General features: G+C 36.8%; 3 protein-coding genes and 1 pseudogene across 3 annotated transcripts; 2 read left to right on the top strand and 2 right to left on the bottom strand.

The window, feature by feature from the left end:
* Positions 1-3,423: 3,423 nt before the first annotated feature.
* On the top strand, positions 3,424-4,456 carry LOC125582916. Its single transcript, XM_048749372.1, has 2 exons — positions 3,424-3,874; positions 3,951-4,456. The coding sequence occupies exons 1-2, from the start codon at positions 3,424-3,426 to the stop codon at positions 4,454-4,456; spliced, it is 957 nt and encodes a 318-aa protein (XP_048605329.1).
* A 9,850-nt stretch (positions 4,457-14,306) lies between these two features.
* On the top strand, positions 14,307-16,262 carry LOC111204023 (annotated as a pseudogene).
* A 239-nt stretch (positions 16,263-16,501) lies between these two features.
* On the bottom strand, positions 16,502-23,493 carry LOC125582915. Its single transcript, XM_048749371.1, has 11 exons — positions 23,337-23,493; positions 21,022-22,652; positions 20,867-20,955; positions 19,325-19,381; positions 18,991-19,062; positions 18,346-18,387; positions 18,167-18,256; positions 17,834-17,944; positions 17,639-17,728; positions 17,466-17,545; positions 16,502-17,374 (listed from the first exon to the last, which is right to left on the bottom strand). Exons 2-11 carry the CDS (start codon positions 22,649-22,651, stop codon positions 16,708-16,710), a joined length of 2,928 nt encoding a protein of 975 aa, XP_048605328.1. The 5' UTR covers position 22,652; positions 23,337-23,493; the 3' UTR covers positions 16,502-16,707.
* A 363-nt stretch (positions 23,494-23,856) lies between these two features.
* On the bottom strand, positions 23,857-25,358 carry LOC106383879 (multiple organellar RNA editing factor 2, chloroplastic). Its single transcript, XM_013823931.2, has 4 exons — positions 25,300-25,358; positions 25,115-25,212; positions 24,951-25,016; positions 23,857-23,999 (listed from the first exon to the last, which is right to left on the bottom strand). The coding sequence occupies exons 1-4, from the start codon at positions 25,356-25,358 to the stop codon at positions 23,857-23,859; spliced, it is 366 nt and encodes a 121-aa protein (XP_013679385.2).
* Positions 25,359-25,849: the final 491 nt, after the last annotated feature.

The following is a 25,849-nucleotide window of genomic DNA, read 5'->3' as shown; positions in this document are numbered from 1 at the left end:
CACTATGGATTGAAGCGCATATAACAAAAGAACAGAGGACAGGGCCACATGCAGAGGTTCCGACATTACTGTTAATCCAAGGTAGATGGTGTTTCACAGATGGTTCCTGGAAAGAGAATGATGTTTTCTCCGGACAGGGGTGGTTCAGTACTTTAGAAGATTTTGATGGGCTGATGGGGGCGAGGAATGTTCGGGTCAGTCTATCTCCTCTCCATGCGGAGATGGAAGCATTACTTTGGGCAATGGAATGTATGAGGAACTTACGTCAATTTCAGGTTACGTTTGCAACTGATTGTTCTCAATTGGTGAAGATGATTTCGGAACCAGAAGAATGACCAGCTTTTGCAAGTTATTTAGAAGATATTAAAGTCCTGAAAGAAACCTTTTCCCGATCAGAGATTGTCCATGTGCCAAAAACGCAAAATACAAAGCCGAATAGCCTAGCACGTAGTGCCAGGAAGCAGCCGTCTTTCGTCGTTCACATGAAATCAACATCTCCCAGTTTGGTTCACAGAGTCTGTATGAGTCTGTTTATGCTGATGACAAAAAAAAAATATGTACTCCCTCCGTTCCTTAAAGTTACACATTCTAGAAAAAAAAATTGTTTCAAAAAAATCCATTTTTTTACATTTTCAATGCATATTTTATTAACTAATCGCAAACTTCAAAAAACTTAATTGCACTAGTTGAATTTTTGTTGGTTAAAAATTATGGAAAAAAATAAACACAAAAAAATATGTAAATTTAATGTGTTTTATTAAGACGTGTGAAAAATCTAGAATATGTAACTTTAAGGAACGGAGGGAGTATATTTAAAACATAATAACGTTTATTATTGAACTGGTAAATAACACTTACCATGATATGTGATATGTCCATACTTACACTCCAACATGCAAAGATAACTAACTATACAATAACTTTTTCGTAGAAAATGATGCTTGCGTAAATTTTTATTTTTTTTAAATGATGCTTGCGTAAATCGGTTCAACCAGGAAAAAATTGAATAAAAATAAATAAACAAACAAAATAGTGAAAATAATGAAAGAGAGAAATGCAAGAGAATCTGTCGGAAGTGTAAGAAGGGAAAGCGACGAACCAGTCCAATCCAGTGTTGTTCTTTTCTTTCCTAGCAAAAAGTTGTTGTTTTACCAAAACATTGAATATATTGAATATTATCGTATTGCTGGTGAAAAGGTTTATTATTACTTATTAGTTGTAATATACAGAAAGAGAGACAATGGGACCTGAGAAGGGAATCTCTGAGGAGAGATAGAGATGTTTCAGATCCAAAGAGACATCAAAGTGTGTCTTTCTCTCGCTCTGTGTGTGGGTCTCTCATCTCCTTCTTTATCTAAAACAGATAGACCATTTTGCTCTCTTTTTTCTTTTTTAATCATATTTTGTTTTTTTTTAGTTTCGGATTTGTAAGAATCGAATTAAAACATTGTCTCTTTTTGTTTACAATGCATCTTCAGTTTCTTATTGCGGTTCTAATTTACTTATTGTTGTTAATTTTCTTAATGAGTATTCATATATTTGTCTTAGAGATCAAAGAAGCTTACAAGAAATGAAAGTTCTAAGCTAATGTTTCCGAGGCAAAAGAATAAAACAAGGAAGCATTATATTTGGCCATTTAAGACGACATTACACAAGCAAGAGACTTAACTCAGCCATTTTGACAAGAGAGAAGCAAATTGCCTTCTGCCTCTTCCTCCCAGGACTATGTTTTTAATCTCTCTATCTATCCTCTTGAAGACAGTTGCCGCAGGGGTGGAGGAGTGGTTGTGGAGAGTATCATTTCTTTGACGCCATATGGGATCTACGGTTGCGTGGACAGCGACTTTAATTTCCTGATGAATATGGTCTATGTTATAAGCCATTTAGTGATCGACCCATTTATCAGCCCGTGTAGCAAGACAGACCAAGCCCATCCGCAGGATCATACTGGCGCCTATCTACTCTTGTGTTTATCTACATTATAGTTGGTGTTTATCTTACGTATTGCTATTCATTATCTAGTTAAGGATAAGTACGATCTCATGTCGATCCAGTACTTAGACCGTCATTACCATATGTATATAAAGACCAGTTGGTCGACCTAATAATACACGCAAGTTCCCCTCTTCATTCACAACACGTTATCAGCACGACCTTGTCTCTAAACCCTTCCAAAAATCCACCACCCATAAATCAGAAACCAAACGATCTCTTGCTATTTTCCGGCGACTCCTAAAGCTCTTCCAGTCGCCTCATTTCTTCCAGTCGCCTCCTTTTCTCTCTGTCAGCAACCAGCAGCAGCTCTCTCTCCTCACAGACCGTTCAACTCATCACAAAAGGTTCAGGTATCTTCAGAAAACTCAAAACAAAACCAAAAATGATTTAAACCCTCAGCCGCATACATACAGCTACATCTAGCCGTATGCCTTTGCAGAATAAAATTTAAAGCCCTAATCTATTTTCAAAGCTTAAATCTCGTCTTGTTTCACCATGTTTAAGCTTGTTTGATTTTTTTAATCTTCCTGATGTGAGTTAATTGCTAGAACCTTTTAGGTTGACAATTACACCAATTTTTTTACATATTCGACTGCTGCATCAACTTAATCTGATTGTTTGCTTGCATTAGAAACTTGTTCTTGAATGTTTAAAGTATTTCTCTGATATGTTGAAATCGACTAGAACCTGTCTCAAATTTGAAAGAATTTTTTTAATATTTTTAAGATAAATCCGAGTTTTCTTATAGATAAATCTGAAATTTTAAAGATAAATGCGATTTTATTTTTTATAAATCCGACTAAAAACAATATATTATATATTTTAATTCAATTTTCCTATTTTTTAAAAAAACCTTATATCTTTATCTTAAAAAAAAATAGGATTTTCAGCATTTATCAGAAAAATATCGATTTATTTTTTTTCTTAATCCTACTAGGAATAGGAATTACTAGTATTTATCTGAAAATAAATAAATTTCGGATTATTACTGATATACTAGCATTATCAAATCATTATATTTAATCTGATAAATATCGAAAACAAATAAAAGTAAGAAATGATTGCATTTTTTTGAAAATGTATACTAATCTGATTTTATGCATGGATTTAACTTTATCTCGATTTTGTATAGGTTTAACTTTACCTTCCTGCATATCACATGAAATCATCTGATTAGGATAGATCATTCATACTAATTAGTTTACTTTCATGTCAAAAATTGATAAAACTGATCAGATTTCATGCAATGGATTTAACTTTATCCTAGATGTATAGGTTTAACTTTACTTTCCTGCATATACATGAAATCGTTTGGATCATTAAAAAAAATATTGTTATTTACTTGCATTGCTTGTATCCGACTGAAAGAGTATGTGAATGATGCGATTATTTTCTTACTAATGGGGATAAACTACAAATATTTTTCAGATGTCAAAGATTGCGAATCTTTATTTCAGTGCTTTGAAAAGCAATGGTGACAACTACCTGGAATGGGCGCTTGATGCAAAGATCATGCTGCGATCAAAAGATCTTGGTGACACAATCACCAAAGACAACAATTCCAGTGACAAAGACAAGTATATAGCTATCTACATGATACGCCACCATCTCCAAGAGAACTTGAAAACCCAGTACATGACCATAGAAAATCCATATGACCTTTGGATCGCTTTACAACGAAGATATGACCACCAGAAAACAGTGTTGCTTCCAAAGGCTCAATATGATTGGAAACACATAAGGTTCTTGGACTACAAATCAGTAGACGAGTACAACTCAGTTCTGTTCAGAATTGTGTCCTTGTTAAGGTTATGTGGTGAAAAAGTAACCGAGGAAGAGATGCTTAATAAAACTCTCCACGTTTCCTCAAACCAACATGGTATTGCAATAGCAGTACAGAGAGAGGAATTTCGCCACATATACTGAGTTGATAGAATGTCTCTTGTTGGCTGAAGCTAACAACGAACTGTTATTGAAAAACAGTGAGATGAGACCTCCTGGTACAGCTCCATTACCCGACATCTCTAAGCTGGCTATAGAGCCAAAGAAAGAGAGTAACCTTGTCCAACACAATGACCATCTCGGTCCAAACCGTGGAAGAAGTCAAGGACGAGGTCGTGGTTCTTTTAAAGCACACGGGCGAGGACGTGGTCGCGGTACCACACCCGGCTTTAGCCGTGGTCGTGTCCGAGGCCGTAGTGTGTCTTTTAAACCACAGATCAAAGCTGATCGATGCCACAGATGTGGTATGGGTAATCATTGGGCAAAGAATTGCCGAACTCCTAAGCATTTGTGTGAGCTTTACATGGAGAGCTTAAAAAGAAACCCGGAAGCTAACATGGTTCGAGACCCGAGATATGATGGTGATGATGATGATGACTTGGAAAACGTCCAGGATCACCAGCACGAGTCAGACAAAGTTGATCACATGGAGTTTGAAACTTCAGACATACTGAAATAAGGAATTAAAATTCCATATCGTTTTTTTTATTGTTTTCCCCTGGATTTGGTGTTCTTTAAGATTGTTTATCAGTGTTTGGCTTTGGATTTAACTTTATCCTTATGAATGAATAAAAAAATTTTCATTTCTCATATGCCTAAGAATTAGATCATTAAAGATATCATCTCTGAAAATTTTATTATTGTTAATTAACTTTATGATTATTGTTTTTGAAGAATGAAAAGTGGAATGGATACAATCGTGGTGGACAGTGGCACCAGCCACACCATTTTGAGAGACAAACGATTTTTCATACATCTCACACATAAGGTAGCTAACATCACCACTATAGCTGGCACGGCTAGCTTAATTGAAGGCTATGGCCACGCCAATATATTATTGCCAAAAGGTACACATCTTGAGATTGAAGATGCTTTGTACTCACCTAGCTCAAACAGAAGTCTATTGAGCTTTAAAGACATAAGACTGAATGGTTTCCACATCGAAACAATGGGTGAAGGAAGTAAAGAATTCCTACAGATTTATAAAATCACCCAAGGCAATAAGAAAGTCTTTGAGACTATACCTGCGTGTGGGACTGGTCTTTATTATGCCCAGACCAGTCTTGTTGAGGCTAATGCCGTCTTGAATAAAGAATTCAAAGAAGAGTTCACTCTTTGGCATAATCGGCTGGGACACCCCGGTCGAACATGATGCGAAAACTCATATCAAATTCAAATGGTCACAGTTTGAAAACAAAAAGAGTTATCCCTAAGAATATCACATGTGAAGCATGCTCACAAGGGAAACTAATTACTAAGCCATCACGTACCAAAGTGAATAAGGAAGTAACAAATTTCCTAGAAAGAATACAAGTTGATATTTGTGGACCGATACACCCACCCTGTGGGACATTTAGATATTTTATGGTCCTGATTGATGCATCCACAAGATGGTCACATGTTTGTCTCCTATCAACTCGTAATCTAGCACTTGCAAGATTGTTGGCTCAGATAATAAGACTGAGAGCACATTTTCCAGATTTTCCATAAAGACTATACGTCTAGACAATGCAAGTGAATTCACTTCCCAAGCTTTTAATGACTATTGTATGTCCATGGGGGTAAGTGTGGAGCATTCTGTAGCACATGTACATACTCAGAATGGCCTGGCTGAATCCTTTATAAAACGGATCCAGCTGATTGCCCGACCACTCTTAATGAATACCAAACTCCCAGTATCAGCTTGGGGACATGCAGTACTACATGCAGCTGAGCTAATTCGCATCAGGCCATCTAGTGAGCACAAATACTCGCCATCCCAACTACTAAAGGGTCATGAGCCAGATATATCCCATCTAAGAGTTTTTGGATGTGCCGTCCAAGTGCCTATAGCACCACCACAGAGAACAAAGATGGGACCTCAGAGGAGGATGGGAGTATATGTTGGATACGATTCCCCTTATATTATTAAGTAACTAGAGCCAACAACAGGTGATTTGTTTAAGGCCAGGTTCGCGGATTGTCATTTTGATGAATCCCAGTATCCAGCATTAGGGGGAGATTATGGTAAGCTGGTACATGATATAAAATGGAATCAAACATCCTTAACATGGCAGGATCCTCGGACTACAGATTGTGATCTAGAAGTCCGGAACATTATACATCTTCAAGAGCTAGCTAACAGATTGCCAGATTCCTTTGCTGACCCAAATAGAGTAACCAAGTCATACATACCAGCTGCAAATGCACCAATAAGACTTGATGTCCGTGATGGACATAATCAGGCTGCTACTACGTCTAAACCACAATTGAAACGTGGTAGACCAGTAGGTTCCAAAGACAAAGAAGTTCGGAAAAGAAAGAGTGCAAAGAAATCCGACAAAGTGGAAACTCTAGACATGGAAAAGGAAACTCATGTACCACCAAAAGATACTTGGGACGCTAAGAATCAAGGTAATGAAGTTCCTGACAATAATGAGATCTCAATAAATTATGTCATGTCTGAAAGGAAATGGAACAGAAAACATGTCGACATGAGTGATATATTTGCTTATAATGTAGCAGTCGAATTGATGGATAATAAGGATCTAGAACCCACATCTATACTAGAATGTATGCAGCGACCAGATTGGTTGAAATGGAAAGAAGCCATTAATGTGGAGTTAGAATCACTGAAAAAGAGAGGAGTGTTTGGACATATCATCCGGACACCTCACAACATAAAACCAGTGGGATACAAATGAGTTTTTGTGAAAAAAAGAAATGAGAAAGGAGAAGTTGTGAGATATAAAGCACGACTTGTTGCACAAGGATTCTCACAAAGACCAGAAATTAATTATGAGGAAACTTATTCCCCTGTGGTGGATGCTACGACCTTAAGATTTCTAATAAGTCTGGCTGTAAGAGAAGGTCTTGATATGCGGTTAATGGATGTTGTAACTGCCTACTTATATGGTCCACTGGATAATGAGATATACATGAAAATTCCAGATGGTATTGAATTGAAAAACAAAGAGAGTTCTCGAGAACACATTGTATCAGATTGAACAAGTCTCTTTATGGATTAAAGCAATCAGGTCGAATGTGGTACAATAGACTGTCCGAATATCTCCTGAAAGAAGGATACAAAAACGACCAGATCTGCCCATGCATATTCATAAAGAAGTTCAATAAGGGTTTTGTAATCATTGCAGTATATGTAGATGATTTAAATATCCTAGGAACCTCTGGAGAAATTTCCCAAACTGTTGAATATCTCAAGAAAGAATTCGAGATGAAAGATCTTGGAAAAACAAAGTTTTGTTTGGGATTGCAACTTGAGTATATGAAAGATGGAATTCTTGTGCATCAAAAGGCATATACAGAAAAAGTACTCAAAAGATTTAATATGGACCAGTCTCACCCATTGACTAGTCCCATGGTCGTGAGAAGTCTTGGTCCGGACACTGACCCATTTGGTCCGAAGAAGAAAAATGAGGAAGTCCTTGGTCCCGAAGTGCCTTATCTCAGTGCCATAGGAGCTCTGATGTATTTAGCTGCTGCCACACACGACCAGACATCAGCTTTGCTGTGAACTTACTTTCTAGGTTCAACTCCTGTCCGACCCAAAGGCACTAGAACGGGATTAAACATATACTTCGTTACCTACAAGGAACAAAAGACTTGGGTCTTATGTTTACTAACAAATCTAAGGAAGATTTAGTTGGTTTTGCTGATGCAGGTTATCTCTCTGATCCACATTATGCTAGATCTCAGACTGGTTATGTTTTTACACACGGTGGGACAGCTATATCCTGGCGGTCCATGAAGCAGACCATGGCAGCCACATCCTCTAACCACGCAGAAATATTAGCCATGCATGAAGCCAGCCGTGAGAGTGTATGGATGAGATCCATGACACAGCATATTCGTACCACTTGTGGTATGATCAAAGGAAAGGATCCACCGACCATCCTATACGAGGATAACACAGCATGCATCGCACAGCTTAAGGATGGATACATTAAAGGAGATAGGACGAAACATATTCTTCCTAAGTTCTTCTTTACACACGAGCTTCAGAAGGCAGGAGAGGTCCAAGTATTGCAAGTCCGTTCGAGTGAGAATTCAGCCGACCTCTTCACCAAGTCACTACCAACCTCAACGTTCAAGAAGCTCATATGGAAGATAGGCATGCGTCGACTGAAGGATCTTCGGTGATGCATTCATCAGGGGGAGTTCATGTGTTGTACTCTTTTTCTTGTCTTGTTTTCCCTTTTACCACATTGGGTTTTGGGTTTGTCAAAAGAGGTTTTAATAAGGCAACATCCAAAGCATGAATGAACCTTGACCGGATGTGTCGATCAAGGGGGAGTGTTATAAACCATTTAGTGATCGACCCATTTATCAGCCCATGTAGCAAGACGGGCCAAGCCCATCCGCATGATCATACTGGCGCCTATCTACTCTTGTGTTTATCTACATTATAGTTGGTGTTTATTTTACGTATTGCTAGTCATTATCTAGTTAAGGATAAGTATGATCTTATGTCGATTCAGTACTTAGACCGTCATTACCATATGTATATAAAGACCAGTTGGTCGACCTAATAATACACACAAGTTCTCCTCTTCATTCACAGCAGTCTATTTTATTATAGACTACTTTTGTGCGACTATATACAAATAGAATACTAAAATATAAATGGATAATTGGTTATAAAACAAACGGTACTTGTTTACTTGAATAGTTTTATTTTTTGAAAGATGAACCAAGGAAGACTAAATGATTAATATAAAGTTTTGAAACTACTAGTTTACACTATAAAATATGTATAGATTTTGTAAAAATGTTAAATGTTTGGTAAAATATGCTTATTCACGATCATTGTATATAGAAGGTAGTGATAATTTATCATAAATGATCCAGTATTCAGTTTTAGATTGCAACTTTGCATAACTTCAGTATAAATAAAAGCGAGATTCGAAAGCATGGGTTAAAAAGTTAATATCCTAATATATTGGGCCGATTTGAAAATTTTAAACCCCTCATAGTTATCTTCAATCTTCTTCTCCAAAGGTTCATTTCAATGGCCTCTCTCTCTCCTTCCCCAAGCGACCATCATCGTCTCGCACAGGTAAATGGTTAATAAGAGAATTTCGATAGGCAATGAAGTAAGATATAGATATAGTGTTCTTAGCATTGTGGGGTTTTCTGATTGAGCAGTTGCATGGTTTTGGCGAATATTGTAATGGTTTAAGCATTGGACTTGTTACTGTGACATATGGTCTAATGAAATTAATAATTGTGCTCAAAATTGAATGAGCTAAGAAGTCAATGATTTGACTTAAGCCACAAGCAATCATTCCCTTTTTCAATTTCACAACACTAATAAACATTTGTCTTGAGTGCTTTTCCACAGTTTTTGATGATCTTAGCTGTAAGATGATGTTTGGTCAGGACCCTTGAGAGATAAAAGATGATCCTGTAATGTAACAACCATGCTTTCAATTCTGTAAGATTTAAAACCTTTCGGCCAACAAGATAACTTCTTAAGCAAGACATTTGAGTATCTTTATCAATAAAAAGATTCTGTTTTTGGAGGCAAATCAAACAGAAGTTATGGTGCAAAGCGTTAGAGCTTGTACAATGGACACTAAATATCATTGTGATATCGAAACATATAGTATTTAAGTTTATCTTGTAAAGATAAATCAGAGATTACAAATACTTATAGAAGCAAACCTCACATATGCCCTATAATATTGAACCAAGAACAGACAAAAAATGTAAATGTTTGAGTTTGAAACAAAGAATAGTAGATCTATAAGACCAAGATGAGCGGTAGACAAAAAAAAAGCTGCACAAATCAAGAAGAGCTCCTTCCATGGTGCAGAATCTGTATTGAGGTGTGGAAAAGTAACTAGGTTGGTTTCGGTTTTGTCTTATATTCATGTGTCCTTGTCTTCCTTCTCTTGAGTATTGGTCCCACATCATCTGTTCTTCCATCAACATTCTCTAGTGATTCTTCTCCATTTCATTTATCTGCACATAACGTCTTACTAGTATGAGTTTGCCTCCTTTGAACCAGTTGTGCTTTTCCGCCTTCTCTCATTGTGTCCAGCTAAGCGTCTCCTACAACTCTTCTTGGCTTCATCAAATCATAACCACTTGACCTCCTCAAACAATTCAATCCTTCATCAATCACAAGTCTTATTTTCAATCATTGAACAAATCACCAGCTACATTGATCAAAACAACCATCATTGTTCCAAATTTTGGTTTTTCGCCTTATCGGCTTGTGGTCACACATTGGTTCGGCTCAAATTCGCATTCAATCTATCATCAAAATCAACTACTTCATACTTTTCAATTCACATTCACCTCTTCAATCTTCATCATCATCAAAGTCAATCAGATTCATCAAATCATCAAATATCATATTCCATTCCAAAAACAACACAAATATTCAGGCTTCACATCATCATCATTCATCAATAACATTTCAAATCTCATTAAATCATTCATTTCAAGATTCAATTTCATCAGTATCAATCAAAATCAAATGAAATGTTAACAATTCATATCACATTAATCGTCAAAAAATCTTATCACAAATTTCAGAAATCTTTGGTTCATCATCATTATGTTTTCATCTTCATCACAGGATTATCCAATGATTCTTGGCTTCATTCATGCTTTACATTTCATCATCTTGGCTTAACACATTCGATCATCACATAAAAGCATCATCAAAAATGGCTTCATCAGAAGCACATCACACATCATAATATCATCATCATCAAAGTTGGTTGTGAAAATTCTTCAAACATCATTCATTCATTAATCTCAATCACATCAAATTTCACTCTCACAAATTCAAACTTCACAAATCATCACAAATCAACATTCACAAAGATCATCAAATCAAATTTCTAATCAATCAAATAATCATGTTCAATCAATCAATATCATCAAAAACCATCAAATTGAATTCATCAACAATGATTATCATCAATTCAGATCAATCAAATTGTTCAATTCATCAATGATTGATCATGATTCATCAACAGTGAACTTCATAACTCTTTGTAAAATCATTCAATCATCATTTCATTGCCAGCACAATCAACATTGATCATAGCATCAAATCTATCATCATCAATTCATTCAGTAATCACATCAAAAGTCAATCATCAATTCAAGCTTTGTAAATCACATCATAAATCAAATCACACTTTCAATCAATAATTCACAATCATAACAATCATCTTGTGGCTTCATCATTCATCAAATTCATTTCATCATATCAACTTGGTTCAAACATCACAGTTCATACATCATCAATCTTTCATCACATTCAAAGCAAATTTCATCAAGCATTCATATTCATCATAATCAGCATTCATCATTCATCATCAATCATTCTCATCATATATCAGTCAGAAACATAAATTCAATCACAAAATCTCACATCAATCTTCATCATCAAACAATCACATCATTTAATCATCATCATCATAATCATTCATCAATTCAATCATCAAATCATTCAATCACATCCAAATCAAGCAATTCACATGAAGAATCAATTCATCATTTAGATTCAAAATTCAAATCAAATCAGTCATTCATCAATCAAATCTCCATCATGCAATGCATTCAATCTCATCCAACTTAATCAATTCATCTTCAAAAAAATCAATCAATCACAAGCACAATAATGTTCAACATTCATTCATTTCATCACATCAAATCAAATCAGCATTGGCTTCATCTCAATATCATCATCATAATCATCATTCACATTTGATTCATCACATCAATCATTTGAATTCTTTCAATTTTTAACATCAAATGATTTTTCATCAACATCATCACATCACAATTAATCACATTCACACAATCATTAAGTCATCATTCAAATCATTCAACTCAATCATCATCACATATCATTCATCAATCTCAATCAAATAAGCGTCAACATTTTAAAGCAACAATAAAATCATCAAAATCACAGGTTTGGTTCATGTCCATCATTATCAATCATCACATCACATTCATCAAGGTTCATATCATCATCTTTCCATTCAATCAAACATCATTCATTGGTTCATCAATTCATCATTCATCTATCAATCCAGTTCAAATCATTCATAGCAAAGCATTCATCAAATCAGCTTCACAATCATGTCAATTGGTTTCTTCATCACATAACTCATAACAATCAGGGTTATCAAAAATCACAACAAAATGCATCATCAACACATCAATCTTGAACAACAGTTCATCTTCGTGGGCTTAATCACAATCTTCTCCTCATCAATTCAATCTCAACAAATCATGGCGTCAGATCATTCATCATTCACATATCATTCATAGATTCTCATCATCAATCAAACATCAAAGTCATCACTCATTGGAGGCTCGTGAAACCTTAACAAAAAAAAAAAAAAAAACAAAAAAAAAAAAAAAACCAAAGTTAAAATGCCTCCTCATTCTTTTTCTTGTTTTTCATTTGATGACAGAGATATAACCAGCTACATTGAAACATTGGTGACCGACCACCAGAGATCCGAACAACATGAGCTTTGGCAGACTTTATGTCTATTGTGGTACTGTTTGGTTCGGCTCATGTTCGCATTACATCTCTCCACCACTAGTGCTACTACTTTTAGCTTTTGCCTTTCTGCTTCTTCTCTGAAGCCTCCTCGTCTTTGTTGGGATTTATCAAGTCCATGTCCAACTCTATATTGTCCGATATTACGATATTATTCACTTTGGGCCTAAGAAGACAACACATATGGATTTATTGTTGGGCTCCTTCCCAAAAGACGTCGTACTAACTAAAGTTGAACATCTCTTTATATATTAGGCACTCATTGTCTAAATTTCTAATGTAAGACTTTGTTTGATCGTGTAGCACTAGTGGTCTAATGATAAGTGTTAAGAGTTATGATCTTATGGTTGCATTCACGTTGTGCACAAACGTTTAGAAGAATCTGTTGGTTCACTAAAGGAAATTAGTTAAGCTCTTGGAAGAAATTGGGGATGATTTATGTTTTTGTGTTTAGAGGATTCGTTTGTCTTTTAAGCTATTGGGTTTATGGTTTATATACATCAGAGGGAGATTACTGAGCAGCGAAGGTGATGCTTAGCAGGTACGGGTGTGATTCCTGGAGGAGCGCCGTGCTAGAGATGGCTCGAGAGTTGAGAACACATTCAGGAAACAACTGGGATGTAACCATGCTCTCCACAACTGCAAGAGCAATTCTTGCAGCAGTTAAGCAAATGAGACAGTTCCGGGATGTTGTCGCCTTTGAAAGTGAAGTCCTCATGGAATGACTATGGAAGTGAAGCCTTCTTTTAAAGTTGAAAAGAGATTTTTGTAAAATCATGAGAAATAATGTCTATTTTTGATTTATCAGCTAATAAACTTGATCAGTAGAGTTACTAATCAACGATAAAAACAAGGAAGCAGGGTTTAACAAAGAGTTGCGAGATACTAAATCCCAAATTTATGTAGCAGAGTTATTAATACCTGTGTAAATGTATTGCTACTCAAAAGTGAAGTCCTCATGGAATGATTATGGAAGTGAAGCCTTCTTTTAAAGTTGAAAAGAGATTTTTGTAAAATCATGAGAAATAATGTCTATTTTTGATTTATCAGCTAATAAACTTGATCAGTAGAGTTACTAATCAACGATAAAAACAAGCAAGCAAGGTTTAACAAAGAGTTGCGAGATACTAAATCCCAAATTTATGTAGCAGATTTATTAATACCTGTGTAAATGTATTGCTACTCAAAAGTTAATTGAGTTTTAACCTTTGTATAGCACAGTCATGTGCAGAAGTGTTTCTCTTTCACTCACCAAGTGGGAATTGCTCCTCATCAGAAGCTTCCTTGTCCACAACAGAGCCTTCCTCCTACAAGCCCCAAAAGAATTCTCATCAAACATGAGAATGTGTTAAATATATAAGAAGTATTTATGTACAGATTATTTTATGTTTACATGCACGCTTCTCTGTGCATAACATTTCTTCCTTATATATGTTATTTCATAGGTGGAGGAAGTGAGTAAAGTTGTTGTCAGTAATACAAAGAAATAAAAGAAAAAAAAACTTATTACCTTTCAGCAGCTGAATACAACCAGCTTCATATTTAATAAGTGGCTCATAGAAGTTTGTGACCAGTGAAACATCCCCTTCAAGACCCTTCACACGATCAAGTAAATCATCTTCAAGCTCCTAAAGCTCTTTTTATTCAATCTTCAACAAAACCTCAGACTACCAAATGAAAAAAAGTAAGCTTCATGTACGTTTTTTTCTAATAACTCAACAACAAAACTTGTTTGTCCCAATATTCTCTTTGTAGATATACAATTTGGTGCTCAATCCCTCTTAGTGTGGTTTGAGGGTGAACTAACACATCCTCCCACTGCTTCTTGTCAGTGTTGCAACTAATAGTGCACAACTACGGCACGAATGGCTTGCTAGCTCTAGTTTCTCCGTATGAACTTATCCACTTCGGCTTTTATATCCATTCTGACTCATTCTGATTACATGATTGTTTTATATCAGATGACTTTAAAAAAATATCCAAACTTATATGTTTTGATATGCATATGTTTTTTTGGTATTATTGTTATGCATATGTTTATTAGCAGTGTAGAATAAAATTAGTATATGTTTGGTGGTGTTTTGTCTACTTTCTTACAAATCGTGTCGACAACTTGTGTTCCCATGGAGGGTTTGATTATATATGCGTTGTCTCCATTATCATCAACAATCTAAATTTAAAAAGTCCATATATTATTTGTAAATTACAATTTGTAAAAGTTTTGTTTGTTTATCTTTCTATGGTAAAAATAAAACATAATTATAGTGCTCTCTCTCCCCTTTCTCTTGGTTGGAGATCTCTCAACCAGTAACTTTCGAGAGAGATCTCTTTCTCTACTCTTTTTTCCTCTCTTCATTAGAAAATTTCAACATTTTTCTCGTCAAGAGAGAAAATCCATGGGTTCATGGTAATATTTGCTACATTTTGTGGCGTTTTATTTGTTTGTGCCTTGCTACTTATTGTTGGTTTGTTTCTTGGTTTGATTTTCCTGCATGTTTTAGGTTTATGGGAGTTACAGAGCTGTAACAATCATTAAATCTTAAACAAAAAAGGTTGCCTCCGGCGTGTGGGTGGTACACACTAACCGGGGTCAACCCTTCATAAAAGTTTAATGGCGACGACGATGAAAGGCCTTCTTAAAGGCCTTTGTTACATTACTCAGATTTTTGGTGAGAGTCTGTCTTCGATCTTTCCACACAAAAAAAAAAACAAAAAACATCTGTTTTTTCTTGCGTTACAAGTCACGTGATCATGTTATATTGCAGATGAAGAAGAGAAAGAGCTGGAGATGCAAAATGGGTTTCCAGACCGATGTAAAGCATGTTGCACATATCGGCTCCGAGGTCACCACTACGCCAAGCTGGGTACGATCATACATTTTGTACATATCCATATACGATGTAAGCTCATCATCATCGTAGTTGCTAACCGCAGATGAATGACTTCAAACCTCAAGAACATGAAAAAGGTCAAACCGGGGAAAAAGAACTACTTCCCACCAACACCAACGAGAAGCCAAAACAGAAACCAAGGCGTAAACCGGGGCCAGATGCTAGTCCAAACCACAACAGGTCTCCTAGCAGCGGAAATGCTGCATCATCAGTGAAGCAGTCAAGACATAACCGAAGCAAACACGGGTCAATGGACTCGGTTAAAGATACTGAAGCATCTACTAATCATATTCTTCCTGATGGTTCAGCTCCTCCACGGAAAGCTGCATCACGACCGAGGAAACTAAAAGGATCAATAGGAGGAGACATCAATGAAAAATCATCAAAAGGAAAACCACCCGAGAGTTCAGTCGATGATACCTCTAACGATATTATCTGATATACACCTAAAAACGAAAACATGAAATGTAACGCATATAACCTGTGTGACTAATCATCATGTACTAGATGTTGTTGGTCTATTTCTTGGGAAGATCAATGCCAGCATTCTTGGCAACAGCATCGATTTGCGTTTTTCTCAATGGTCTTCAAGGCTTTAGTAGATAACGAAGTTTAACAAAACGTTTGCCAGCTTCCCACCAAACTTTCTTGTGCTCTAAGTTAAAGAAGTTTAAAAACATGCATAATGTTTCCAGCAAAGTTCTTTGGGGTACAAGACACTATGTAACACAACTTAAAACATATATACACAGATTTATTCCCTACCAAGACAAGCCGTGTCCTAACAATTCTAAATTCTTACGAGACGCACGAGATTGGGCATTTATTTCGTAGAAAAAAGAAAGAAACCCTCTAGCTCATTCAGAAGGTTACATTCTCGGTTTTAATGATAACCAGGTAGCATTTAATGATGATGGATGTCGACTCCGGTTATCGGCCAATCTCTGTTCCGAAAACCGGGATCTTATCCACCAAAATATGAAGTAAGGTCTTAATAATATAGATATGCTTAGATTCTGGAATGCACAAATAACTAAGACACAGGTGGTCGTGGTGGTGACGAAAAGCCAACCTCTGATCAAAATCTTAAACTATTATAAAGAGATTTCTTCAAGTGTTTTCAATTTTTATATGCTTTAAAATAACTCTAAAGTTGACACAATAAGAGTTAAGAAATTCAAACGGTAAGTGTCTCTGACCTCGGTTTGAAACGGTATGTATGTTGCCAAAATAAAGAAGAATCAGATTACTAGTCATTTTCTTGTGGGGAGGATTCTTTATCTACCCACTTGGGAACCTGATTTTGTAAAGCTCTTTAGAAACGTATTCCGCTTTCACAATCCTGCTGTCGTAGAGCCGTCCGTGCAAGGAATGAGCTGCAACGCGTGTGGCTTCTGGTCTTCCGTACTCAATGAAGATACATCCCGGCTCAAAGACATCCTCCGGGTCTTGTTCTTCCTCTATCTTGTCGCCACTATCCCATCTTGTCTTGACAGCACGTGCTGATCCTACTTCTTGCGGATTCTCTGGCTCGTCTTGTGCACGGACTGATTCTACTTCTTCTTGCGGAATCTCTGGCTCATCCTGAGCACGGGCTGATCCTACTTCTTCTTGCGGAATCGCTGCCTCACTTTCCCCGACAAGCTTCTCAGAATTTCCTTGTTCGGTAGAGTCATGATCTTCATTTGCTTGACTGACTGTCTCAAGCGCAGTAACTGAGCACGGTTCACAAAACTTGTCTGCACCCGTCGAACTGTCTGACCTGACAACTTCTCCAGAATCTACATTATCTGCAGTGTCATCCACTTTCTCGGATATCTCGTCTTTCTCCTGAATCACTGACACATTCATTTCTTTAGATTCTTGGTTCAACGATGCATCTGTGTTTGAGCCACTAATATCTTTGCTCTCATGTTTCACGATGTTTATCGACTTAATAACACCAAACCTGCACACAATAAGACGCAGAGGTCTGTCTCTTAATTTACTAGCTTTTAGGAGCTCATGAACTCATGGGAACAACAATCACAGAGCTTAACCTGGCACATTCGAGCCGTACATCCTCCAGAATTTCTTTCATTTCTGGCACAGACAGCAATGGCAGATCTTCTGGGTCAACCTGTCAAACAAGTAAGAATAGAATTTTAATAATATATCCTCGCAAACTTTTTGCGGGTGATGTTCACAAGAAAAAAAGGCAATCTATCCTCACCAAGTTCTTAAGCTTTAGGATATGCTTAGGTTTGCCAAGAAGTGGTTTTGCATGCTCAGGTATCCCATAGAATGGTGGATTCTCATCAGACTGCAACACAATATATACAACATCACTCTCACAAGTAACTAAAGCAAAACCATTCAAACAGAACATGAACTAACCAAAAAAAGTAAAGTTGGGTCACTGAATTACCGCTACAGATGACGAATCAGGAAGTGCACAAACGGCAGTTATTACACTGCCACCTAACTTCATACCATTAAGGCCGGCACAAGCTTTGAGGGTAACAGATCCATCAATGTACTGCGGTATAAAATTGTAATCAGAGTTAAAAACATATGCGGATATTTGGAACTACAGTCACATTCATTAATAGTATCTTCAACTTTACGAAACAATCACAATAATTACGTCAAGCTGGCAGATTATGATGGGTATCTGAGTTGAACTTGATGGCACATATAGATTATAGAGTGATATTAAATATTAGCCACCGAGAAAGCCAAGATAAGAGCATCTTCTAACCTCTAGGAAAGCGCATCGCTGATTGAGATCATTGTTGATCACGAACCGGTATGCTTTTAAAGGTCCAAAGACACTGACAATCTCCTTTAGCTGAAAAAGCAACAAAGAAGGATCATAAAAATCCTTGAATTTGAGACTGAACGTGTCAAAAGTTTTCAAAGGATTACAGTTAATCATACCATTTCGGATGAAATTGCTTTTGGAAATCCACCAATAAAGATCTGCAACAGGTATATTAGAATCAACAGCAAGCTTGAAGTAAAAAATAAATTAATAGCACGCAAATCCAAAAAAAAGATTAACGCTTTTAACATAATCAACTATAAAGATGCCGTAGATGCAGAGAGAATTTCAATTATATTTTTCGTCAGGTGGTCTGATATGGCTTCCCAAGTTGAACCAATATGAACAAGTTTTTAATCGTAACACCTACCAATACCAGCGAAAGTTAACAAGAAAGTTGATATTCTAAAATCTTCATTTTAAACTACTACAACGAATTAAACGGGAAAGGGATAAAACCTGTCAGCATGATAAACGTGCTGGAAAATTCCAAGATATGCTCCATCATGAATGGAAATGCAAAGTCAAATTTACATATGCCAATGTTTGGGTCTCTAGAGCAAGGTTTTTTTTGTGGTATAAAACTATGTGCACATACTTAAAATTTGATCTGAACTATAAACCATGGTTCACTGACCTATACTGTTATCTTATAAAAATAAATATGTTTAGAGATATTTAAAATAAATTCTACATTCGTTGTCAATATAAAAGGTTTTACCCACTGTCAGAAGAAGCAAATTTAGGGCATTAATTTCTACCTTGTTCGATGAGTCCTCCACATTGTCACTTAGTGCATTTGTGGCTGGCTCCTTTTTTTCCAATTCACCGCTCTGCATGAAAATAGCAACCGTCTGAAAACCTGCTTCATGGATGGTAACCATAACATAGCTCAGAAATCATAGCAAAAAGCACAGTACTGGTTTACAAGGCCAAGTAGGACACAGTCTCTACAGCCTTGATAATCCAGTCAGTTTTCAAAAACTTTCCTATAGCTACTCTCAACCAAAAATCACAGAAACAACTAATCAAACATGAAGAACAAATACAAAAAATCATCAGTCATTAGGCTCAAGCAAAGGGTTGTTGTTCCACCTTGTTAGGGCTCCACATCTCATTAATGATAGCTTTATGCAAAGGTAATCTGCGTATCTTTTACCATTTACAAGAAAGTTGATCATCAGCAATGGAACACAGATCCATTCAAGAGATGGAGGTAAAAGTTTAGGACATAAATGTAATTCTTAGAGCTATATCACGAAAGCATCGAGATAACAATCAACACAAAGTAGCTGATCCTGCTACGAATAAAACACAGATATAAACAAACAGATGAAAGAAATAAAAGAAAAAGAGCATCCTAGGCAGGTTTTAACTGCGTATGCGAGTATTCCTACAACAACAATCAGTACGGAAAAACGAAATTAAAGCAGCCTGATATGGTATTATAAAAGGATCAAAGACACAAGAAGGTAAACCAAGATTCACACAGGAATCATAAGGATGATTTTTATAAATTCCCCAAGCCGCCAAAAGAGAAAAAAATGCAAAGGAACTTGAACACAATAACTCGTCACTACACCTGGAGTCTTCTTATTTAGCAGACAGCTTCATCAGCCTCCTGAATGTGAAATATGACATACCCAACATAAACACCCTATTTAAGAGATTCCAACACACCACAGTCAGAATACGATTTCACATGTGGCTTGAAAACATATTATTTCAAGTGCATGAATCCATAAACTACAGTAACTCTCGGTGCCGCCTATTCCTTTCACCCATGAAATAGTTTACATTAACGACGTCCAAATTTCTATTCTCAGAGTCAAAGGGCATCCTTGGGAAAAATCGCTAGGATTAGCCATAATCAACTAACCCAAACCATATGTTTCCCACCATAAATGCCTAAAGATGTAAGAACAACAAGTGTGATATATTAACTATCTTGCATTCATTGAACTCAAGTAGCTATACATAGTTTATAAACTAGTGGCATAATGCTTCCATCGAGACTTCCTTCAAAGACATGGCAATGAGTATTTTTTTTGGTCCAATAAAGGAGAATTAAGCAGTGGCACAAGTATACAAATCTGAGACTGAATCACACATTAATCGATGATGATAAAGAAGTCTACTAATTTCCCTGACTATAGAAATTAAAAGGCAAACATAGTCAATCAAGATGCTTCAACAGAACCAAAAAAAAGTAACAACTACAAAAACAAAATGTGACTGACAATACCATGCTTATGTACTCTAAAATATGGGTCCAGATGTTTTAGTAAGTTCCAAAGTCTGATATATCTTTCTAGTTTGAATCTCTGTCTGGATCAAAAAAGGACTGGTGCTCACTACTCGTGAATAATGCAACATAAACTTCTACCGGACAATCATATCACAATAATTGAATGACAAATTGCATTCAGGCTTAAATCATTAAAAAGAAGTCACACAGCTCAGTAGCATGTTGTAAACTCAATTGTTAGAAAGTGAAAAAATAACCGTTTGAATCTTACTGATGGGACCAAAGATATATGCAGATATTCGAGCTAGCTTGGAAAAAATTAACCAGATGATTATTAAAAGTTACACATTTGCAGCAGATGGCAAGAGTTCTGGAGAAGGAATTCTTACTGTTGTCTCGACATAGTCTTTAGGGCGTCGAATTTGAGGTTCGAACCCGCAAAGGAGCAGCCATCCAAGGAGATGCAGCAGACAGCATCCTTGGTGTAAGTCATAGGCCTGATTTTTTCTTTCTTTGTTTGCTGTCAATTAAAAGTACGAAATACCATTTCGAGGTATATCTGCCACCACTAGACTTCTAAGACGCTTCCTACTACTAGCTGAATTTTCAAGAGCATTTCTTCCTTGTTCCCGGCCTGCATCCTGTGGATGAATCTGTTTTTCAGCAGGTCTTTCTCTGTTTGCCTTCATTCTGGTATCCACACCACGCCCATCTCTATATGCCCTTGTTTTCGTTTCAGTTGTAGGAAATTCTCCTTCAACCCTTATTTTTCTGTTTGCAGCAAGGTCTTCCTTCTTCATCTTTTTATCTGGTCTTTCCTCCCTAAAACTAGAATTAGTTTCTTCTTTCTTTATTCGTCTATCCTTACTATGTTCTTCCACTATTTTTTCTTTGGTTCTAGAACCCTCTCCTTCTGCCTTCCGTTTTCTATGCCCAGCAGGCTCCTCCTCTTTTGTTGGTTTATCTAGTTTTTCTTCTCTACAACTAGAATTGGCGTCCACCTTCTTTCTTAACCTGTCCTTATCATCTTCTTCACGCCTCAGTTTCTCAGATCTATGATACCCTCTTTTAGACTCATGATAGTCAGAAACCTTCTCAACAAGATCGTTACTCAGTAATTGAGCTGCTCCTACAGGATCGTCTTTCATCGATTTTTCTTCTCTAGAGCTAGAAATGGTGTCTTCTTTCTTTTTTGAACTGTCCTTAATGCGTTCTTCAGGTCTTAATTTCTTGGATCTGTCATGCTCTCTTCCGGACGCACGGTAGTCAGAAACTTTATCAACGGGGTCCTTTGTCATTGGTTTATCTAGTCTTTCTTCCCTAGATCTAGAAGTAGCTTCTTCTTTCTTTCTTGAGCTGTCCTTAACACTTTCACAACTCACTTTCTTGGATTTTTCAAGCTCTTTGTCAGACGCACGACAGTCCGACACCTTCTCAACAAGATCATTACCCAGTAACTGAGCTGCTTCAACATGGTCATCTTTCCTCGGTTTATCTGGTCCTTCATTCTTAGAACTAGAAGTGGCATCTTCTTTCTTTCTTGAGCTGTCCTTGCCACGATCTTCATGCCTTACTTTCTTGGACTTATCATTCCCTTTCTCAGAGGCATGATCGTCAGAAACCTTCTCACCAAGATCGTTACCCAGTAGCGTAGCTGCTCCAACAGTGCCCTCTTTATCTAATTTTTCATCTTTAGAACTAGAAATGGCCTCTTCTTTATTTCTTGAACTGTCATTAACAAGCTCTCCATGCCTCGGTTTCTCCGATCTATCATTCCCTTTTTCAGACTCATGATAGTCAGAAACCTTCTCAACAAGATTGTTACCGACTAACTGAACTGCTCCCAAAGAGTCTTCTTTCCTCGATTTATCTTGTCTTTCCTCTGTGGAATTAGAAATGGCATCTTCTTTCTTTCTTAAACTGTTCTCAACTCCTTCTTCACGACTCACTTCCTTCGATTTATCATACCCTTTTCCAGACTCATGATAGTCAGAAGCCTTCTCAACAAGATCGTTACCCAGTAACTGAGCTCCTAAATTTTCCAAGGAATCTTTCCTCTTCCTCCTTAGCATAATCTCCTCAACGCTTGTAGCCCTTGTTCGAGCAGCAGATCCTTCATAGACAAGCTTTTCATCTCCATCAGGCTTTGCCTTTTGATCACTAACTTCGTTCATCCTGATTCCTCAAGGAAAAAAAGGGCAGATTATTTTATTCCTTTGAGATAATAAACAACAAGTACAACCAGCAGCAGAGATAATCATATACGAAAAGACAGAAATAAACCAACGCATAACTAGATTCATTAATTTGTTTAACAAATTGCAATATCTCAACGTCAAGTAAGAGTGCTCCCTCATCTCTTGCAACATATCATAACCTGAACTTCAAAATGAATAAAGACAGTAACAGTAACAGCAACTGATAAATGTGCTAGCACAATACTCTTCAAAAAAGTTTCTATTAGTTTATAGATCTCAAATCAGTGATAACAAGTTCAACAAAAATCCTTTAGGTTTATATTACAGTTGCGCCTCGGCACCATTTCTTAACTAGTTCCTCGGAAACATTCAAGGTGAGCATACAAATTACAGCAACGATACAATTGAATCTAATCGCATCAAGCAAATCCACAACGTAAAGAATCAATCAGACGGCGCGCAGAGAAGAAAAATCTCCAAAGGCCCCCTCCCCATTTTCACATTGAAATCACTAGCAAGTTCTCAGCAGTGATACAAACCCTAGATATGTCAAAATGGATAAGTAATCGTGTGATTCTATCGCGATTCGCGACTATATACACCCAAAGAGAAAGCACAAACAACCTAGGAACAAAGAAATGAAGGAGAACAAGTGTCGCACCTCCAGCTAATGAAATAGCCTCGCCGACGGCGAAGATAAGCGCCTCCTTTAGAGAGTTTCGTCAACTTTTACGCGAGCGATGGATTAGAGAGAGAGAGAGAGAGAAACAAAACTCGCCCCAGCAGATTTTGGCTGCTGGATATTTTTTTTTTTAAATCTACTTGTTTAACTTTCTCTTATTTATTGAGAAATCACCAGATCTCCCTTTTATTTTTATTTAGTTTTAATTTTAACCCAAAGTATATTCCACAATGACAAAAGAGCCTTCTATAAATTTGATAATGAAAAATATAATCCCACCATTTGCCACTGCCGAATTCAGAAAAGAAAATTACATATATAGCTTCCTCTAGAAAGGAAAACGATTTTTTTTTATGCCTAAATATCCAATGCCTTCTCTCCAATTTACATTATTATGTAAAAAAAAATGTTACATATAAACAAAACTTAGCATTTCAACAATATCCAAGGTTATCGCCACCATTATCATTCACTAACGTATATCATCTTCAGTTTAACTTCAACGTGTGTTTTCTTTGCGGCGAGAGTAGCGAGTTCTGTCATTGTATCTCGGTCTATCTTGGGCTCTCTGTGTCTGCGGCTCAACTCGTCTCTGCCTCTCTGGTGATCGTTGGACTATCTCTCCGTTAACAAATAGCTCAGCTGCAACCCATTAACAAGATACAAATCAGGAATTACTGTGAATGTTCTCTTAACAGACTAACAGCTGAGAGGTTCAATTCGACAAATGTAGAAAGTTGATTTATCTCTCGTAATTGAGGGATTTTGGAATGTGAGTCCATTAGCATTCAAAGGCTAATCATTGCCCAAAAAAGACTAGTTAGCTTTGCCAAGATGGACTTTAAGCTATAATTTGATGTGCCCGGGCCAAGAGAAAAATGATGTCAATCCATTAGGCATTAGCAATCAAAACTAATCACTCAAAAGACTCGCTAAATTCGTTTAGCATAAAGCAAACAAGGGTTGCAATATATGTTTTATCTCAACCGGCCTGCAGCCAGATATAATATTTACCCATCTGCACCAATCGGCTAAGAGAAAATATTTAATGTCAGTCCATTAGCATTCAAAGGCTAATCATAGCACAATAAGACTCATTAGCTTCGCCAAGATGGACTGATAACTGTTTTCATGATCCAAGAGTTGCATACAATATATGTTTTCATCTAAACCAGCTTGCAGTTAGATAAATATTATTAACTATCAGCAAATAATCAGCTAAGCGGAAAAAGTTTATGATAGTCCATTAGCATTCAAAGCTAATCATAGCTCAAAAAGACTCATTAGGTTCGCCAAGAAGGACTGATAATTAAAAATTGTTTTGCATGACCCAAGAACTGCATGCAATATATGTTTTCATCTAAACTCCCTTGCAGCTAGATTAAATATTAGTATCAACTATCTGCACATATTGGCTTAAAGAAACTATTTGATGTCAGTCCTCTAGCATTCAAAGCTAATCATAGCCAAAAGACTCATTAGCTTCGCCAAGATGGACTAATCAAAACATCACTTTCATATTTAAAGAGAGATGCACTGAGACTCTTGCATTGTCAACGCCACTAGCAAAGACTTCATTTTGAGAACCATCACCTCCATAATCTTTGTTTTCAGGATCAACATAAGAATCTGGAAGCACAAACAGAACACCAGGCAAACCTATCATAAACAAAAGCAACACACTTTATCATTATTCACTACTCAACACAAAAGCTAACACATAAGAGACAAGTTGTAAGTAAATAAAAGACAAAAACCTTCAAGCTTAGTCGAAGTCTCTTCATCAATCTCACACCCAAACCCTAAATACCTCTCACACGAAACATTGTAAATCCGATTTTTCGCATCTTCCTCACTAAACCAAATCACATACAACAACAGAGTAAAACACGAAAGACCAATCACACCACCAAATCAACAGAGCACATTGATTGATGATAACCTTCCAACGACTTTGGCTAAGGTTTGGACGTAACAATCAATCATCTCCTGCAAGTTCATATTATTCACGAAAATGCCATTTTCGGTTTTGGCTCCTCTAGCTAATGGTCGTGGTGAAGTTTCAGCCTTTGCTCCTTGTTTCTCTTGCAACTATCTCGACCGTTTAGAGTTTGGTGGGGTTCTTGGTGTTCACTCTCTCCTTTGTAGCAGTGTGGTTCTAATCGAGCTCTTGTTCTTCAGCTCTGTTCTGGCATTTCCCTGATAGTGTTCCTTTAGAGTGGTTGGCTTGGTGGCGATGTGCGTATGGTATGATTGAGTATTATGGATCTGGAGACCTTATAGTGATTAGCCTCTCTTTCGTCTAAAGTTTGAATGTTTCTTTACTATTTTGCTTTGTCTCCGAGAGTTTTTATACTCGCCGACTTCTGTCTCTAGGGATGTTTCTTTATCCGTTGGCTTTGTCTTCGGGAGTTTGTATAACTCGCCAGCTTTGTATCAGTCCCGTCATGTTGTAGTTTGGCATGGTTGAATAAAATCTTTCTTTCAGGGTT

The sequence above is a fragment of the Brassica napus genome, chromosome C3 (genome assembly GCF_020379485.1).
Source record: "Brassica napus cultivar Da-Ae chromosome C3, Da-Ae, whole genome shotgun sequence".
In the NCBI taxonomy this organism is placed as follows: domain Eukaryota; kingdom Viridiplantae; phylum Streptophyta; class Magnoliopsida; order Brassicales; family Brassicaceae; genus Brassica; species Brassica napus.
The sequence above is the reverse complement of the archived record's forward strand: the minus strand, read 5'-3'. Positions and strand labels throughout refer to the sequence as shown.

Coding starts and splice junctions, on each gene's coding strand:
- LOC125582916 (XM_048749372.1), top strand. CDS start 3,424: ATGTCAAAGATTGCGAATCTTTATTTCAGTGCTTTGAAAAGCAATGGT. Junction 3,875..3,950: donor CGTTTCCTCAAACCAACATG/GTATTGCAATAG, acceptor TGTTGGCTGAAG/CTAACAACGAACTGTTATTG.
- LOC125582915 (XM_048749371.1), bottom strand. CDS start 22,651: ATGAACGAAGTTAGTGATCAAAAGGCAAAGCCTGATGGAGATGAAAAG. Junction 18,257..18,345: donor AAGCAATTTCATCCGAAATG/GTATGATTAACT, acceptor TTGCTTTTTCAG/CTAAAGGAGATTGTCAGTGT. Junction 17,729..17,833: donor CTGATTCGTCATCTGTAGCG/GTAATTCAGTGA, acceptor ATTGTGTTGCAG/TCTGATGAGAATCCACCATT.
- LOC106383879 (XM_013823931.2), bottom strand. CDS start 25,358: ATGAACTTGCAGGAGATGATTGATTGTTACGTCCAAACCTTAGCCAAA. Junction 25,213..25,299: donor TTAGCCAAAGTCGTTGGAAG/GTTATCATCAAT, acceptor GATTTGGTTTAG/TGAGGAAGATGCGAAAAATC. Junction 24,000..24,950: donor TGAAAACAAAGATTATGGAG/GTGATGGTTCTC, acceptor AATGGGTTGCAG/CTGAGCTATTTGTTAACGGA.